General features: G+C 39.7%; 1 protein-coding gene across 1 annotated transcript in view; it reads right to left on the reverse strand.

The window, feature by feature from the left end:
• TICRR (TOPBP1 interacting checkpoint and replication regulator) overlaps positions 1-18,960 on the reverse strand; it is a 44,209-nt gene that overhangs the window by 14,895 nt on the left and 10,354 nt on the right. Inside the window, exons 6-15 of the mRNA XM_032391995.1 lie at positions 15,998-16,137; positions 14,773-14,991; positions 11,934-12,085; positions 10,674-10,771; positions 10,234-10,327; positions 10,061-10,140; positions 9,658-9,897; positions 9,068-9,164; positions 6,930-6,987; positions 5,414-5,560 (exon numbers count right to left, since the gene is read on the reverse strand). Coding sequence (XP_032247886.1) covers positions 5,414-5,560; positions 6,930-6,987; positions 9,068-9,164; positions 9,658-9,897; positions 10,061-10,140; positions 10,234-10,327; positions 10,674-10,771; positions 11,934-12,085; positions 14,773-14,991; positions 15,998-16,137 — 1,325 coding nt within the window. The remainder of the gene's footprint in view (positions 1-5,413; positions 5,561-6,929; positions 6,988-9,067; positions 9,165-9,657; positions 9,898-10,060; positions 10,141-10,233; positions 10,328-10,673; positions 10,772-11,933; positions 12,086-14,772; positions 14,992-15,997; positions 16,138-18,960) is intronic.

Below are 18,960 nucleotides of genomic sequence, written 5' to 3' on the forward strand. Positions count from 1 at the left end.
TAATCAAGGAGATGAAAGACCTGTATTATGAGTATAAAACACTGATGAAAAAATAGAAGATGGCACAAATAAATGGAAAGATATACCATGCTCATGTATTCGAAGATTTAATATTGTTAAAATGCCCATATCACCCAAAGCAATCTACAGATTCAATACAATCTCTATCAAAATACCAAAAGCATTTTTCACAGAACTAGAATAATACTAAAATTTGTATGAAACCACAAAAGACCCCAATTAGCCAGAGCAATCTTCTCAATCCCAGATTTCAAGATCTACTACAAAGCTGTAGTAATCAAAACCTTATGGTACTGGCATAAAAACAGACTCACAGATTGACGGAACAGAATATACAGCCCAGAAATAAGCCACACTTATATGGTCAATCTACAGCAAAGGTGGCAAGAATATGCAATGGCACAAAGACAGTCTTCTCTTCAATAAATGGTGTTGGGAAAACTGGACAGCTACATGCAAAAGAATGAAACTGGACCACTTTCTTACACCATACACAAAAATAAAATGGATTAAAGACCTAAATGTGAGACCTGAAACCATAAAATCCTAGAAGAGAACACAGGCTGTAACTTCTTTGACATCAGCCTTAGCAACTTCTTTCTAAATATATCTCCTCAGGCAAGGGAAACAAAAGCAAACTATTGGGACTACACCAAAATATAAAAAGCTTCTGCACAGCAAGGGAAACTAACAAAACAACAAGGCAACCTACTGAGTGGGAGAAGATATTTGCAAATGACATATCCAATCAGGGGTTACTATCCAAAATAAGAACTCAGGCAAGTCAACACCAAAAACTAATCCAATTAAAAATGGGCAGAAGACCTAAAACAGACATTGCTCCAAAGACATCCAGATGGCCAACAGACACATGAAAAGATGCTCAACATCACTCATCATCAGGGAAATTCAAATCAAAACAACCAATGAGGTATCACATCTGTCAGAATGGCTAAAATCAGCAACACAAGAAACAACAAGTGTTGGCGACGATGTGGAAAAAAGGGTATCCTCGTGCACTGTTGGTGGAATACAAGCTGATGCAACCACTGGGGAAAACAGTATGAAGGTTCCTTAAAAATTTTTAAAATAGAATTACCATAGGATCCAGTAATTCCACTACTGGGTATTTATCCAAAGAAAATGAAACTGCTAGGGGCGCCTGGGTGGCTCAGTCATTAAGCGTCTGCCTTCGGCTCAGGTCATGATCCCAGGGTCCTGGGATGGAGCCCCGCATCGGGCTCCCTGCTCGGTGGGAAGCCTGCTTCTCCCTCTCCCACTCCCCCTGCTTGTGTTCCCTCTCTCACTGTGTCTCTCTCTGTCAAATAGATAAATAAAATCTTTAAAAAAAAAAAGAAAATGAAACTGCTAATTCTAAAAGATACAAGTACCCCTGTGTTTACTGCGGCTTTACAATAGCCAAGATATGGAAGCAACCCAAGTGTCCACTGATAGATGGATGGATAAAGATGTGGTATACATACAATGGAATATTACTCAGTCATAAAAAAGAATGAGATCTTGATATCTGTGACAACATGAATGGTCCTAGAGGGTATTTTGCTAAGTGAAGTAAGTCAGAGAAAGACAAATACCATATGGTTTCACTTACATGTGGAATCTAAAAAACAAAACAAACAAAAAAACCCCTCAGACTCTTAAATACATAGAACTGGTCGTTGCCTGAGGGGAGGTGGGTGAGGGATGGGTAAAATAAAGGGAATTTTCAATTATAAAATAAATAGGTCAAAAGATAAATAGTAATGCACTCCACCCAGCAAGAAAATGCACATTATTCTCGAGCATACATAGAACATTCTCCACTAACAGGACAAATGGTAGAGCATAAAATAAGTCTCAAAAAATAAGACTAAAATACAAGGTTTGTTCTCCAACCACAATGGAATGAAATTAGAAATTAACAACAGCAGGAAATCTGGGAAACTCACAAATACACGGAGGTCAACATACTCTTAAATAACCAATGGGTCAAAGAAGAAATCACAAGGGAAATTAGAAAATATTTTGAGATAATGAAAACACAACATACCCAGACTTAGAGGACACAGTTAAAGCAGTATTAGAAGGGAATGTGTACCTGTAATGCCTGTCTTAAAAAAGAAAGCTCTCAAATCAATAACTTAAAGTTAACCTTAAAAGATCAAACTAACACCAAAGCAAGTAGAAGGAAGAAAATGGTAAAGACTGCATAGGAAATCAATGAAATCAAGAATTAAAAACAAAACAAAACAAAAATCAATGAAACCAAAACTTGGTTCTTTGAAAAGATCATTAAACTGACAAACTTTTAACTAGACTGACCAAGAGGGAAAACCCAAACTACTATGAAAGAGGGATCATAGATACCAACCTCACAGAAATTCAAAGGACTATTAGGGAATGCTATGAACTACTGTATAACAGCAAAGTAGACACACACAAATTCCTAGAAAGACACAAACACTGAAAACAGACTCAAGAAGAAACAGAAAATCTAAATAAATCTATAACAAGTAAAGGATGGAATTAGTTATCAAAAAACTTCCCACAAAGAAATACTCAGGACTAGATAGCTTTAATGTTGAATTCTACCTAACATTTAAAAAATAATTAACACCTTAAAATATATGGTCATTTTACTTTTGACCAAGATGCCACAACAACTCAATGAGGAAAGAAGTCTTTTCAACAAATGGGATTGGGACAACAGGATAGCCACATACAACAGAATGACATTGGGCTCCTATCTCACACAAAATAATGCACAAAAGTTAACTCAAAATGGATCAAAGACTGAAATGGAACAGCTTAAACTCTAAAATTGGATTAAGTAGTAGTTTTTTTTGTTTTTTTTTTTTTAAGATTTTATTTATTTATTTGACAGAGAGAGACACAGCTAGAGAGGGAACACAAGCAGGGGGAGTGGGAGAGGGAGAAGCAGGCTTCCCGCGGAGCAGGGAGCCCAATGCAGGGCTCGATCCCAGGACCCTGGGATCATGACCTGAGCCGAAGGCAGACGCTTAACGACTGAGCCACCCAGGCGCCCCTAAGTAGTAGTTTTTTAGCTATGACACCAAAAGCATAAGCAATGACAAAAATTCATAAATTGCTTTAAAATGGACTTCATCAAAATTAAAAACTTTTTGTGTATTGAAGGGCACTATCAAAGTGAAACGACAACCCACAGACTGGATAAAATATCTACAAATCATGTATCTGATGAGGGACTAATATCTATAATATATAAAGAATTCTTGCAATTCAACAATTATAAGACAATTTTTATCTGACATTTCAATTAAAAAATGGGCAAAAATTTGCATAGACATTCTCTAAAGTAGACATACAGAGAGCCAGCAGGCACACGAAAAGATGCTCAAAATTAGTCATCAGTGAAATACAACTGAGAACCACAATGAGATCCCACTACACATACACCCAAGAGGACAGTCTGAATCAAAAAGAGGGACAACAGGGGTCCCTGGGTGGCTCAGTCAGTTAAGCGACCGACTGTTGATCTCAACTCAGGTCTTGATCTCAGGGTTATGAGTTCAAGCCCCAGTTGGGCTCCACGCTAGGTGTGGAGCCTACTTTAATATTTTATTTATTTAATTTATTTATCTTTAAAGATTTCTTTATTTATTTGAGAGAGAGAGGGAAAGAGAAGGGGGGAAGGGCAAAGAGAGAGGGTGAGAGAAACTCAAGCAGACTCCATGCTGAGCGCAAAGCCCGACCCAGGGCTCGATCTCACGACCCTGAGATCATGACCTGAGCTAAAACCAAGAGTCAGAGGCTCAACCAATTGCACCACCCAGGCACCCCTTATTTATTTTAGAGAGAGAGATAAAAGGAACACACAAGCGGGGAGGGCGGGAGGGAGATGGACAGGCAGGAAGGAGAGCGAGCCTATCAAGCAGACTCCATGCTGAGTGCAGAGCCTGACTCGGGGCTCAATCTCCTGACCCTGATATCATGACCTGAGCCAAAATCAAGAGTCAGATGTGCAATCAAATGAGCCATCCAGGGGTCCCCAGCCTACTTTAAAAAAAAAAAGGGGGGGGGTTCAACAGAAGGTAGGTGTGGAGAAACGAACCCTCATACATTGCTAGTGGGAATGTAAAATGGTATAGCCACTTTGGAAAACGATTCAGTAGTTCCTCACAGTTAAACAGAGTTACCATATGGCCCTGCAATTTCATTCCAAGGCATGTGCCTGAGAATGAAAAACATGTCTACACAAAATCTTGTACATGAATGTTTATAGAAACATTATTCACAATAGCCGAAAAGTGGAAACAACTCAAATGTCTAACTGATAAAGGGATAAATAAAAGGCAGTTTATCCATACAATCGTATATTATGGGCAATAAACAGAAATGAGGTGCTAAGACATGCTACAACACATATATAAGGCTTGAAAACATGCTACGTGAAAAAAGCTGGTGTATAGTGTATGATTCCACTTATAAGAAATACCCACAAGAGGGCGCCTGGGTGGCTCAGTCGGTTAAGCATCTGCCTTTAGCTCAGGTCATGATCCCAGGGTCCTAGGATTGGGCGCCACATCGAGCTCCTTGCTCAGCGGGGAGTCGGCTTCTCCCTCTCCCCTCTGCTCATGCTCTCTCTCTCAAAATAAATAAAATCTTAAAAAACAAAACAAAACAAACCCAGAAATACCCACAAGAGGAGAATCCACAGAAAGAGCAAGTAGATTGATTGGTGGTTGCCTCCAGCTAGGAAAGTCAGGGGAAAAGGAGTTTCTTTCTAGCGTGATAAAAACGACCTGGGGGGTGCCTGGGCAGTTCAGTCAGTTAAGCAGCTGCCTTCGGCTTGGGTCATGATCCCAGGGTCCTGGGATTAAGTCCCATGTCGGGCCCCCCGCTGAGCGGGGAGCCTGCTTCTCCCTCTCCCTCTGCCCCTGCTTGTGTTCCCTCTCTGTCTCTGTCAAGTAAGTAAATAAAATCTTAAAACAAAAAACAAAAACAAAAAAACTCAATGATCCGGAATTTATGATGATGGTTGCGTAACTTTGTGAATATAACAAAGACCGGTGAATCATACTTTACTCAATTACTAAAAGAACAAAAAAGAAAAAAGAAAACAAAAAAAACCCTCAAAAGACTTGAAAACAACTGGTCACTATTCTTCCTTTCTTTTTCATTGGTTTTGTAAAATAGATGTTTGTCTGTGGGGGCGACTAGGAAGGGAAAGACTGAGCAGATACCAGGATCAAGTCTTCATCCAAGCTTGGAGGGAGAGAGACCCCAAGGGGAAAACTGATGGTAACCACAGAGAGGAAAACAGATCAATGAGCTTTTGCAACAAAGAGTCTGGATGCCGCTTTGGATCCAAGAGCCCCCCCCTTCTCTTGGCTACCCTAAAAGATAGTACCTTTGGTCCTCTTGAAGTTGTCAAGTTTACACTCCAGACCTTCCACTGCGGACACAGAGTGGCTTCTAGGCAACCCCCGCTTTGCTGATCTCTTTGAAGGAGAAATCATTTCCTTGTTGAAGAGATTTCTTCGAACTTTAGTCACTTCTGAAAGCATTAAAAAAAGAAAAAGCAACATTTACTAATATTCACATTTACTAATAGGATTTCCTTAAATATTATACTCACATGATGCATTCAAACTATTTACTCTTACAAATTCAGTTTAAATCCAACTTTTCAGGAACACGAGGAAGGCCCACATCACTTAAATTAGAGGCTGTCCTCATTGTAAAATGGACACAGTCCTTAAGAGGCTGGCTAATGGAGATCAGAGTCCTCTTACTATACGCCACTGTTATGATGATTTTCTTCACTTTAGACCTTTTGACTGCTTTGTATTCTGCTCAACTCCAAGGAGAGGAACTGCTCCTTTCAATTCCACAAATCTCATTCTTCTTATGATATTTTACGGATTTGCTAGGTTATTTTAAATGCTCTTCCTGACTCCAGGACATGAGAATTGTGTGACCACTTAGACTCAAAGTTAGGAGAAACAGCTCCCAAGTCAAAAACTACTTGACAAAGCTAGCAGGATGGCATCTTAGTCCAAAGCAAGATGGCCCAGAGGCGGCTACCCAAACACTAAGGATAAACTCCTCTAAGAGCAGGTCATTTAAATACAAACCAAATTAACCCTGATCCACGAGCTGGGAGCAGCCCTGATATTTACCCACTAGTGACCGACATTACTGTTGAGGACCCCAATAACACCCAAGTTTCAAAACAAATGCCTGAAATGGATTTAGGACCTGACAGCCAAGTTTGATTTGTTCCTTGGTTTTCCCAAGTTTTTCAAAGTTTAATATTGACAGAAAGCTTCAAAGAGTAACACATTACACATAGAATCAACACTAAAATTCACCAGCCATCAACATGTTTTCTCCCTGCACCTCTATGTTTACAGAATTTTCCCCCACCGAAGTTGCACAGTAAGGTGCGGACATCCCAACCCTTCAGTTCCCTGCACGTCAGTGCACATCTCCCAAGAACAGGGGCAGGGCACCCGGCATACTATCCATCTTCCCACTTCTCTCATGGTCAGCAATATCCCTTACCGCTCCCCCACCCCGACCCATGAAAGTTAAGATGGAAGCAGATCATGTGGTGCGTTCAGTGGTCACACTTTAAATGCTTTCACCTAAACCAGTTTATCATCATTTCTTTTCCTTTTTGTGGTTTTCATAATAATAGCGTTTTTAAAAAAGATTTCCAGCCAGTGATTTTGCAGAATGCAGTATTTTGAGACCATGTGAATACCTCATTCTCCTAGCACGTGGTATTTGGACAGATTTCATTAACCAACGATTATACAAAATTCTAATTTATAACTGTATGCAGCTGCTAAAATACGTGCAATTAAACTAAGTTTGTCATGCTAGTCAATAAATGTGTGCACTGCTAGAGCACAGTATACCTTGTACTGGATCTTTCACCGGAAGTAGAGGCTGCTGAAGAGGAGGACGAGAGCTCTCCTGGAAGAGGAGCAAATCGGCATTCATTTAAAAGAATAAAAATTCCACATGAAATCCTCTGACCCCTGCAGTTCCACTTGTAGGAATCCCTAACAGTAATACTTGTAAAATGCACAAAAACAGATATATGTTCCAGGGACACTGAAGTCTGCATTGTAATACAAAATAAGAAACACCCTCAACATCCATAGAGTGAAGCAAATTTTGATACATCCATCCAACGCAGACATTAAAACCTCAGGAAGACCTCTAGAAATAGAGAAGGAAGGAAGACCTATCTGTACGTACACAGAAAGAAGTCCATGATGGGAAAAAGGGAAAAAAGAAAAAAAAAAAACAGAACAAGTACAGCAGGTTTGTACAGCTTGTAATGTGTATGTATGTGTGTAACAGGTATGAAGACACCTTTGATGTGTGCTATTGGTATATATAGAAAAGGGCCTGGAACAGACACAATAGTCATCAAGGATTACTTCTGAAGAAGGAATGGAGGAGGGGCGACTGAGTGGCTCAGTCAGTTGAGCATCAGACTCTGATTTCAGCTCAGGTCACAATCTCAAGGTTGTGAGATTCTCAGGGCTGTGAGATCGGACTCCTGTGGCGGGCTCCGCGGGGAGTCTGCTTGAGATTCTCTCCCTCTCCCCCGCTCCTCTCTCTCAAATAAAATCTTAAAAAAAAAAGAATGAATGGAGAAGGGACACGCTTATTAAATTTTAACTTTATAGGATTTTTAATTTTTTTAACGATGATCATATATACTTTTTATAACTAAAAAGTAAGGGAAAACCCATATAAATTAGAGGATGACTATACTCTTAAGGACTTCTCTGCATTAATCTATTTACTATTCAATAGTCTAAAAATCTAGATGCATCTAAACAACGGAATTGTTTTTAAAGCTTTTGTTTCTTTCCAGTTATGCCAATATATTTCTTGAAGAATGAACTACCATATAGAGGCTGACGTAAGGAGTGCTAGAAAGGACTGCAAATCATTGTAACATCTAGAGAGAAAGGAGGTCTGACACCTTTGTGGTCACCCACTTCTGGATTTCCCGCTCTCCAATCAGGATTCCAAGATACACAAGATTTGCATTTTTTCACTTATACTTATTAAGGCATACTAAGGAAGTGAACACCACTAACTCTTAAAACAACAATCCCACCTCCAATTCCAAAGGACAGCTATACATCTCTAGAAACAGAAGCACTACTGTGATGATTAATGCTAGTAAAGCTAGTTCTTACAGAATTTTAACTCTTCTCAGATAGTTCACGCAGTTCAAAAAGTTTCAATGCACTGTCTCCCTTCTTTCCTTAACAAGATATCAATTCTACTTAATAAATAGACTCCAGCTGGGTTTCTTTCTTTTTTGCAACCAACAAAGCCTCAAGTTCTCACACCTTCCACCAAAAAAAAAACAAACCAGCAATCACCTGGCTTCACGACAGCTGCCCCGACCCCACCTTACTGAAGTAAAATGTACTGAAAAGTACCTTCTGGTCTGCAAGTCCTGAAAGTCCTATTATGATGCACATTATTTTTCAATGTCTCTTTGCTTTGTTATTATTTTGAGTTTGCTTATCTAAAGATTTTTTTTTAAAGATTTTATTTATTTATTTGACAGAGAGAGATACAGCGAGAGAGGGAACATAAGCAGGGGGAGAGGGAGAGGGAGAAGCAGGCTTCCTGCTGAGCAGGGGCCCGATGCAGGGCTCGATCCCACGACCCTAGAACCATGACCTGAGCCGAAGGCAGACGCTTAATGACTGAGCCACACAGGTGCCCCTCTAAAGATTTTTTAATTAACTTATTCATTCCTTTCTGTTTTTCTTTGTATCACCTCTAACTGTTATACTTTTGAGTAAACTGGTTTATCTTTAGCAAATTTATAGTTCTTTAGTTGTTGGATTCCAGTTGAATACTCATTCATAAAAACATCTTGTTTTATTTCTGTAACCTCCAGTGTCCACTTCCTCAAAGTAGAGACACTGCCCTTCAAGCTTATTTATTGTGTCAACTCATGCTGGAAGAAACAGATCCTGTAGCACTATTTCCTGTCCATTGGGAAAAAACTTACGTTTTTTGTAGCTCTCTTGGACACTTTGGGGATCTCAATTTGTCGAAGATTCTGCGAAACCTCTGCAATGCTTTTATGTCTTATTAATGCATTTTTCCTTTTAAAAATAGAAACAAACAGCCATTATACATTCAACAGAGGTTACGAGTAAATTAGAAAAGAATCAGAGTTGAAAATAATACACTAATAAAAGCCAGTTATGTTGGCATTGGTCTGAATTTGTAGCAAAACACGCCAACTTCACAATTTCCAAAAGTTAACTACTATCAATTCAACTAGTTATGAAGAACGAAGAGCATCAAGGAAAAGAGAAAGTACACTGAAGTCCGAAGCTTATCTCATAAAAGGCTCCTAGCTCCTGGAGACCCCACGTGGATAGGCAAGGGCACTGGGGACTACATTATCAATTCTGTATATTCCTTGGATAATAAAAAGGATGCCAGATGCTGCATGTTAGGAATGCCAATAGATGGCTTCTGGGATTCAGACAGAAGGGCAACTAGTAATTCAACAAGTTATATACCAAGACAACTGCCCTCTGTCAGAACTACAACAGAGCAAGTAATTCCTTCAATTCCTTGAGCTCCCACCTTCTCTTCTTAGCTGATCGGGTTCGAAGCTCCTCCAGCTGGTCAGATTCAGTGCCACCCGACACTGATCTATGAGCACTTGACAGAAGAGGCACAGAAAGAAGGGGGGATATGTTCTCTTGTGTCACGGAGTCATCACTGAAAAAATCTAGAGGAAGGACACCAGCCAGCTTCTGAGGAATCATAAACCCTAGGCTGTCATAAAGATTTCCAAGTGTCTTCGGGATCGAGTCAATATATCTGTGGAATAGATTGGTTAAATATGCAATGGCCACCATTCCACCCTCTCTGTTCCATCCCTCATCCAGCAGGACAAACAGTCCTGAGAATTCCACAATTCTCACATAATACCACATGCAGTTCCTGGTAAAATAGTTCTAAAGTTAGTAGTCATCGAACTCACAATCCCAAAATTTCTTCCAGAAACTTTGTTAGGTATGCCAAATCCTCAGTCAAACACACCATGCGCAGCAAGTCTGTCACCTGAAGAAGATATTCGAAAATTACCATATGCCTTCTGCAGGGAAGCTAAGAGCCTTCAGGCTTATTTCCAGCAGCACTGAGCTATATACTTGCCTCCTTCACCACCTGCTCCATCTCAACGATGCTTTCGTGGACGGAAGGGCACTGCAGACACAGCTCCAAACGAAGAAATACCTGAAGCTGGCACCTTGACAGAATAAAACACCTGGGTCATATCTATATTGAGTGCCATTTAACTGAAAGCAAAGATCTGTTTACAAAAGAACCGACAACCAAAAAGGAGAAGAGCCACTGCCTTCTCCAAATAACGACATGCTTATCAGGTAAATAGGTAACTCAAACTGCACATCAGAACATCACCAAGAATCAACCACAAAAAGCCTCTATGAGCAACTGGCAATCGAGTTGGTATTTATTTATTTACTTACTTATTTATCTATCAATCAAGCAATTTTAAATGGATCCAAGCAAATCTTGGAGCTGTTTTGGAGTGATGGTAAAAAATAAGTAAATAAATCAAGGTAGTTACTTACTCTCTGACTTTATCTTCATCCAGTTTTTCCCCTAGATTCTGTCGAAGACTTTTGCTAGTTTTTAAGAGGCTATTTTTTACTTGATTGACGCAGTTCATCTGAAAATAAAAAATTATTACATAGAATTCTGAGTTACTAATTATTTCTAATTCATTTCACAGCTGATTAATGTCCTAAGAAGGGAAATACATTCCCTTACGAATTGCTCCCTTATTTCATTTGAATGAAAAATAGTTGAAATGAATGTGCAGGGTGTCTGGGTGGCTCAGTCGGTTGAGTGTCAGACTCTTGGTTTCAGCTCAAGTCATGACATCAGGGTTCCTGGGATCAAGCCCCCCATTGGGCTCTGTGCCTGATGCAGTCTGCTTGAGATTCTCTCTCTCCCTCTCCCCCACCCCACCCCCTGCTCACACACTCTAACAAAACCTTAAAAAAAAAAAAAATGAATGTTTTTCCTTCATATTTTCAAAAGGAGCATGGTAAAAAGTATTTGAGAGCAAGGGGCATGGCTACAACAAGCCTGCATATCTGCCCTTCCTTAAAAAAGAAAAAAAAAGATTCCATTAAGTTAGTGACTGAGAAATCTAAGGACCATGGGAGTGCCTGGGTGGCTCAGTCAGTAGAGCATCTGACTCTTGATCTCAGGTCTTGATCTCAGGGTTGTGAGTTCAAGCCCTGAGTTGGGCATGGAGCTTACTTAAATAAGAAAGAAAAGAAAAGAAAAAAAAAGAGGAAGAAAGGAAAAGAAAAAAGACTGTAAACAACTCCTGTCCACTTCAGAGGCGCCTGGCTTGTACCACTAACCATGAATAAAGACAACGATAGCATGGTCTAAACCAATGATTGGCAATACTCCCTGTGCGTAAGAATCATCTAGCAAGCTTTTTATAAGTACATATGCCCGGGACCCAAGCCCCAAAGATCTGTTTCAGTTGGTCTTGAGGAAGCTAGGCATCAGCATTTTAAAAAAAAAAGTGTTCTAGGTGACTCTGGGTAAGAAACACCAGCTTAATTCATGCAGCTAACATGCAGCTGAAGACAGAGATTTCATTAGAAAAGAAGTATATGTAATTACCACTACCTTCACTTGGCCTATTTCCTGGGTTTCTGCCAGTTCACCATGTCCACCTTCCAAGGTCTGGAATTATGTTCACCCCCTTGCTTATCTTACTTGTGAATCACACACCACATAATAGTCATTTCCCAAGACATATGAACCAAACCCACCAACAAGCAACCAACCACCCCATACTCTCTTACTTCTAATTCCTTGGTGCCTTTGGATTTTAGGAATGCATTAATGGTTGATATCATATTCCGAGCACATGAATGCAACGTGATTTCTCCTGCGGCCACAGTCTTTTGGTAATTTTCATGTATGTAAGATAGGAGCTCCTCTTCGGTTTTAAAATCTATGAAAAAAAAAACAAAATTGATCATCACATCTAGTCATTGTATTGTTTAAGCCAGTGGTTGTCAACTGGGAATTTTTGCCTCCCAGGGGACATTTGACTGTGTTTGGGTTGCCAGACTGGTGGGGATGAGGAGGATGCTCCTGGCATCTAGTGGGCAGAGGCCAGGGATGCTGCTAAACATCCTACAGCACAAAGGACAGCCCCCACAACATTATCCCACCGAAAATGTCAATAGTGTGGAGGCTGAGAAATTGCAGAGATGATAATTTTAAGGCTTTGCAAATCAAGTGTGCATGTTATAAATTTAAGGATAATCATTAATGGAAAATAAACTATAGGGGTGCCTGGCTGGCTCAGTTGATGGAGCATATAACTCTTGATCTCAGGGCTGTGAGTTCAAGCCCCATGTTGGGTATAGAGACTACTTAAAAATAAAATCTTAAAAAAGCAAAACAAAACTATATAACCTCCAAACCTAGCAGAAAGGAAAAAGAGAAATAAACAAAACTTGATTAATCCCAAGTCTGCTAGAAAGGAAAAAATAAAAACTATAGAAAGCACAAAATAAGACACTAAAAAACATCCAAGCTTATCAGTAATTATAAACATTTATTTTACAAATATACTTGATGGGTAAAAGAAACTATCAGATTGGATTAAAAAATTCCCTTACATTATGGATGTCAGAAATTATTTAGAAATAAGTATCAATGAAAACAGAATATGGCAAACTTGTTTAATGCAGTTAAACTTAAAGGAAAATTCATAGACTTAAATAATCTTTTAAAGAAAAAAAAATAGGGGCACCTGGGTGGCTCAGTTGGTTAAGCATCTGCCTTTGGCTCAGGTCATAATCCTGGGGTCCTGGGATTGAGCCCCCCATCGGGCTCCCTGCTCAGTGGGGAGCCTGCTTCTCCCTCTGCCCCTCTCCCTGCTCATGCTCTCGCTCTCTCCCTCTCTAATAAAATCTTTAAAAAAAAAATAAAAAATAAAAAAAACCAATCAGCTAAGGGCCCAACACAAGAAATAACATGAGAGTAAACCCCAAAAGAAAGGAATAAAGATAGGAACAAAAATGAATAGGAAAAAAAAAAAGGAAACAAGAGAGATCAACAGAAACAAAACAATGATTCTCTGAGAACCCAAATACAGAAACCTATAGTAAAACTGAGCCGTTTAAAATGGGAGAAAGCATAAATAAGCAACATTAGAATGAAAAAATAGAGCAGAGATTTGAAATACTATTAAGAGGTAAGGTTGAAGTTCATTTTCTCCATACAAACACCCATTCGTTCCAGCACCATTTGTTGAAAAGATTATCCTTTGGCCACTGAATTACTGGGGCACCTTTGTCAAAAAGCTGCGTGCCCCTGTCGGGCAGGTCTATTTCTGCTCAGAATCTAGTCCAGAAACTGTTAATAGCACACAGTCTTGGGTGCTGTTAATTTTGCTCTCCCTTGAATGAACCATCCACATTCTCGAATACTTTTATTAGCTCATTAAAGACGTTCTGTCTCATTCAGACTGATGATTATCTATGACTCTAACATGCCACAGGCAAAAAAAAAAAAAGCCTTCAAGGAGAATTTATTTATTTATTCCAGAATTCTCAAAAGAAATCAAAGGTGACATCATGCAGTTACTGCCCGAAGTCCATAAGCTATCTTTACAGTCCTCCCACAGGACTGGCTCTGAACGTGCCCTGAGAAATGAGAAACCTACTGCAATTTTATCCCTTTTTTAGAAAACAAAGAATGGTAAAAATTAGGGGCACCTGGGTGGCTCAGCCAGTTAAGCATCTGCCTTCGGCTCAGGCCATGATCCCGGAGTCCTGGGATCGAGCCCCGCGTCAGGCTCCCTGCTCAGCAGGGAGTCTGCTTCTCCCTCTACCCCTCACCCTGCTCTCGTGCTCTCTCTCACTCTAATAAATAAATAAAATCTTAAAAAAAGAAAAAATAGTAAAATTAATGTTACTGGACAAAATTCTTCTGCCCAACTCTGAAAGACCTTAATACCCTAGATCACTCCCAAAGCTTTCTCCTCTCCCTTAATTCCTCAATGTATAAAGCTTCTTTAACCACCTCTCATATGGCCATGCCATGGCCAGTCTTGTGACTTTGCTTATGCCAATCCCCTATCTAGCATGCTCTCTCTTACCTTGCTGCCATCTCAACTCTGCTCGCTCCTCAGCATCTAGCCTGGGCTCCCCTGACTCCTGAGAAGCCTCCTCAGCCTGTTCTGGCCCAAGACTTGCCCTTCCCGTTCTCCAGTCCTAGTATGTCTTTACTTCCCCAACAGGCAAGTCCTTCCTGTTGTAGATTCCTGGCTCTCTCGTGTATTAGGTTGCATTAGTTCATTATGTATTTTGTGAGTGTGTGTGTGTGTGTGTGTGTGTGTATCTGCATATATCTTGTGTATTAGGTTGCATTAGTTCATTATGTATTGTGTGTGTGTGTATCTGCATATATGAATTCATTATTATCATCTTTGCTGCTGGATCATAAATCTGAGAATAGGACATGATCTTATTTTTATTGTATTCCCCATAACATACTTTGAGGAATGCAGCAGATGTTTGATAAATATTCATTAATTGATGGATAGGATTAAAACTTACAAGAATCTGAGGGTATGAAAGAGTAAACCTGGCCTTAGACACCAAAAGCTGTGGAACTGAGGAATACCTTTAGGTTTAGAGCTTCTTAGTGCCCTTCCTCTGTTTTCCCATTTATCTGCTGTCCTCCCACCGGCCGGCCTTTGGACCCCCTTCTCCCCAGCCGCCTCTGGACTGCCGTCTGGACACAGCTTCTGCGCCTTCACGTTCAGCCTCGCCACGTTCAACATCTTCAGGGAGCGGCACATGGTGTTCATCTTCTGCCGCACTGGAGTCCGAGGGACCCCTCCTTCCAAAACAGCGTGGAGAGAAAAGGAAAATAGCTTTCACTTCTGCCAATTTAGGAACCACTTTAATTCAGATGAAATAGTCTGTGAAAGAATACTAAAATAAAGTATATCCCTTCAGGAGGATCTCAATTTGGTGGTTCATGCATCTCCTTGTACCTACAACCTGGAGTAGAAAGAGAGCTCTTCTTTAAACTGAGGTTTAGGAACAGAACATCGCAACAGGATCAGATGATTTTTAGCAAGGCAGATGCCAAACAGACCCGTTTTGGTGTTCCCCAATGGTCAGAGTTATGACGAAACTCTCCTAAAAGGCAGTTGAGCAGGCTGCATCAGAAGCTACTTTCTCCCACTTTTTGGCACAGTAACTTGTTCCTGACAACTTATTCTAAGGAAGGCACTCAAAAAATAAATCGCACGCGGGGCGCCTGGGTGGCTCAGTAGTTAAGCGTCTGCCTTCGGCTCAGGTCATGATCCCAGGGTCCTGGGATCGAGCCCCACATCGGGCTCCCTGCTCAGCGGGAAGCCTGCTTCTCTGTCTCCCACTCCCCCTGCTTGTGTCCCTGCTCTCACTCTCTCTGTCAAATAAATCTTAAAAAAAAAAAAAAAGAAAGAAAAAAGAAAAAAAAATCACATGCATGATGTACACTCTAATATTATTTATAATGATAAAAACTGAAAATCTGTTCGACAACGCAAGAATTTTGTAAATTTTGTGAAGCAATGAGGTAGAATAGTAACCAAAAAGGCAAGGTAGCAGATGAGTAAGTATTTATAAGCAGCACATAAAGTTGGATTTATATTTCTGTCATATCTAAAAATGGAAATGGCCTATTAAGAAAGGATTGTGAGCGATTTTTTAACATCACTTTCATAACTAATGTAATCATTTTCAAATTTGAAATATAAGAACTTGTCCTTCTCTTATTCAGTTACCATTTCAACCACATTTTAGGGAATGCCAATCTTTTAAAACATACACGCTCAAAAAACAGTCTATGCGCATACGTTTCTTTTTGCTGTCTTCCTGATTGGACACAACGGATTCTTCCCGAGACTTTCTCTGGTAGAGCTCGGACAGGCAACATGTTAATTCATTTTCAGTTTTGGAAGACTCTTCCTTATTAGACGAGGCAGCCTGTAGTAACCTGTGAACAAGGCAAGATGTCTAGTATAAAGCTGAAATTCTGGTTTTTCTAAAATGCTATAACAACAAAATTCATTATCCTTTTAAAAGTTAATCAAAAGATGTCCACACAAGAAGCCTTCAAAAATATTTTTTTCTCAGGAGGGAAAATGTCCCTGTCTTCTCACGATTTAAACACTCACACTAGAAGACAGGAGAGAAATATGCAGTAGACTCCCCCCTCAGAGCTCTCAGAAGAAACCAACCCATGCAACACCTTAATAATCAGACTTGTAGACTCCATAATTGTGACACAATAAATGTTGTTTAAGCCCCTCAAAAAAAAAAAACCACTCAGGAATGGAAGCAACCTGTTCACAAAACCATTAATCATGACATATAGTATTGACTTATCCATAGTTATTTTTTACTCAGTGTATTTTTTACTCACTTAATATACTGATGTAACAGTATATTAAGTGTCACAGTGACTTCTGAATAATTCTTTCACATTGTAGTAAACTAATTTGGGATTGATGAGAAGGGGATGAAGTGGGGCTGAGGGGGTGATTAGTTATCAAATGCTTTTCTGCCTAGGACTACAGATCAGTCACTAAGCAAACTAAGAAAATGGCACAACTTTCGGGGCGCCTGGGTGGCTCAGTCATTGAGCGTCTGCCTTCGGCTCGGGTCGTGGTCCCGGGGTCCTGGGATTGAGGCCCGCATCAGGCTCCCTGCTCGGCGGGAGGCCTGCTTCTCCCTCTCCCACTCCCCCTGCTTGTGTTCCCTCTCTAGCTGTCTCTCTCTCTCTCTGTCAAATAAATAAATAAAATTTAAAAAAAAAGAAAGAAAGAAAGAAAGAAAGAAAATGGCACAACTTTCAAAATGCATTACTTGTATTTCACTGTCCTCCATTATGTGATATTATTTGATTTAAAGTAGGAGGAAGTTATGGCGACATGAGTTGAATCTGCTGGGGCTCTCAGTTTCACACATGTAGCAGGTCTGAAGCAGACTAATTCTCCCTAAGTGTGCTGGGATTGCCTTTCACTGAGGGGAGGGTTTGTTTAGAACTTATGAACCTTTCAAATACACAGTAGAGAAAGCATTATTAGATATATACCTCCCAGCAAGATTAAATACTTGCTAATGGTTTACCCTATCTACTTCAGATTTTTTAATGAAATTAAGCATTATAGACACACAAAAAAGCCCACTCTTATCTTTTCCCATCGCTTCCTTCCAGAGATATTCCTAGACCTGTGTTTATTTATAGAGACATACATATGTATGGAAACCAATATAAATTGCTATTATATGCATTCTAAGTTTTTAAAAGTATCATACATCATCCTTTTGCACTTTTTTGTCTGTACTCAACATTTTTCATGAGCATATAGATAGCTCTAGTTTATTCAGTTTTACTAATCTGTAATATTCCCTTGTATAACTATATCACAGTTCGTTTCTCCATTTCCCCACTGAGAGACAGCTGGTTCTTTCCACTTTTTCACTTTTAAGGACTGGCAGTGAACAATCAAGAGTAGCTCTCCTCACGTTTGTGCAAAAACTTCTCTAATGTAGACACATGTAAATGGAATTGCTGGTTGTCAGTATGCAAAGTTTCTGCTTTACTAGGAATACAACCTGCTCTCTGAAATGGTTGTAATCATTTATAATTCTATTGTCCAAAGTGTCATTTCCCCTTGTTCTAGATCAGATTTACTGACCTGGGACAATCTAATGGTATAAAATAGAATCTTGTGGGGTTTTTCTTATTATGGTTTTCATTTCCATTTATCTAAACTGACCATCTTTTTTTTTTTTTTTTTTAAGTTCTATGTCCAATGTGGAGCTTGAACTCAGGTCCCTGAGATCAAGAGTCACATGCTCTCCAGACTGAGCCAGCCAGGTGCCCCAACTGAGTATCTTAGCTTTTCAAATTACTGCTCTATTGGATTTCATTGCATGAACCACTTGTTCGCATTCTTTGCCCAATTGCTTGTCTTTTCATTGTTGATTTTTAGGAACTCTGTACTAATTTAGATACTAATCCTTTCTTAGTTATATGGATACAGCCACCTAGGCCTATGACTAGTCCTTTTCATCATACAGAAAATTTTAAATTATAGTCATCTATTTTCCTTTATGGTTTGAACGCTTTAGGTTTTATATAAGAAATCCATTCCCAGCCTAAACTACTCATCTTCCCTTCTTACGATTTTAAAGCTTTACTTTTCATGCTTGTTTTTAAAATTTTATTAGGACTTTATCATTGTGTATGTTGTGAAGTAGAAATCTAATTTTTATCCTTTTTCTTCTAGAGAGCGAACTGTCACACCACCATTTATTGCACAGTCTATTCTTTCCCACATTTATAATTCTGCCTCTGTCATATGCTGAGCTCCCATACAGGTGTGGGTCATTTTGGGGGCACTCTACTGTTGCATGGGTCTCTCTGTTGATCATCTCACCCATGCCACGCTGCCCTACTCATTAGAGCTTTACGGTAAACACTGCTTTCTTATAGGGGAAAGTGCACCTGTTCTGTCTTAGCCCTTTTGAGCTGTACCATGTTCATGAATCAGAAGACTCGTTATTAAGTCAGTTCTTCTCAAAATGGCCTATAGACTCAATGCACTCTTGGTCAAAAATCCCAGCAGGCTTTTCTGGTGGAAATTAACAGATTGATTCTATAATTTACATGGAAACACAAAGGATCTAAAATAGTCAAAGCAATTCTGAAAATAAAACAAAGTTGAGAGGACTACCTGATTTCAGTACTCAAGACAATGTGATATTAACACACTGTCTGGACTAGGTTCTTTTCATAAATAGACCTACA

This window comes from Phoca vitulina, unplaced genomic scaffold (genome assembly GCF_004348235.1).
Source record: "Phoca vitulina isolate PV1807 unplaced genomic scaffold, GSC_HSeal_1.0 scaffold65, whole genome shotgun sequence".
Classification (NCBI taxonomy): domain Eukaryota; kingdom Metazoa; phylum Chordata; class Mammalia; order Carnivora; family Phocidae; genus Phoca; species Phoca vitulina.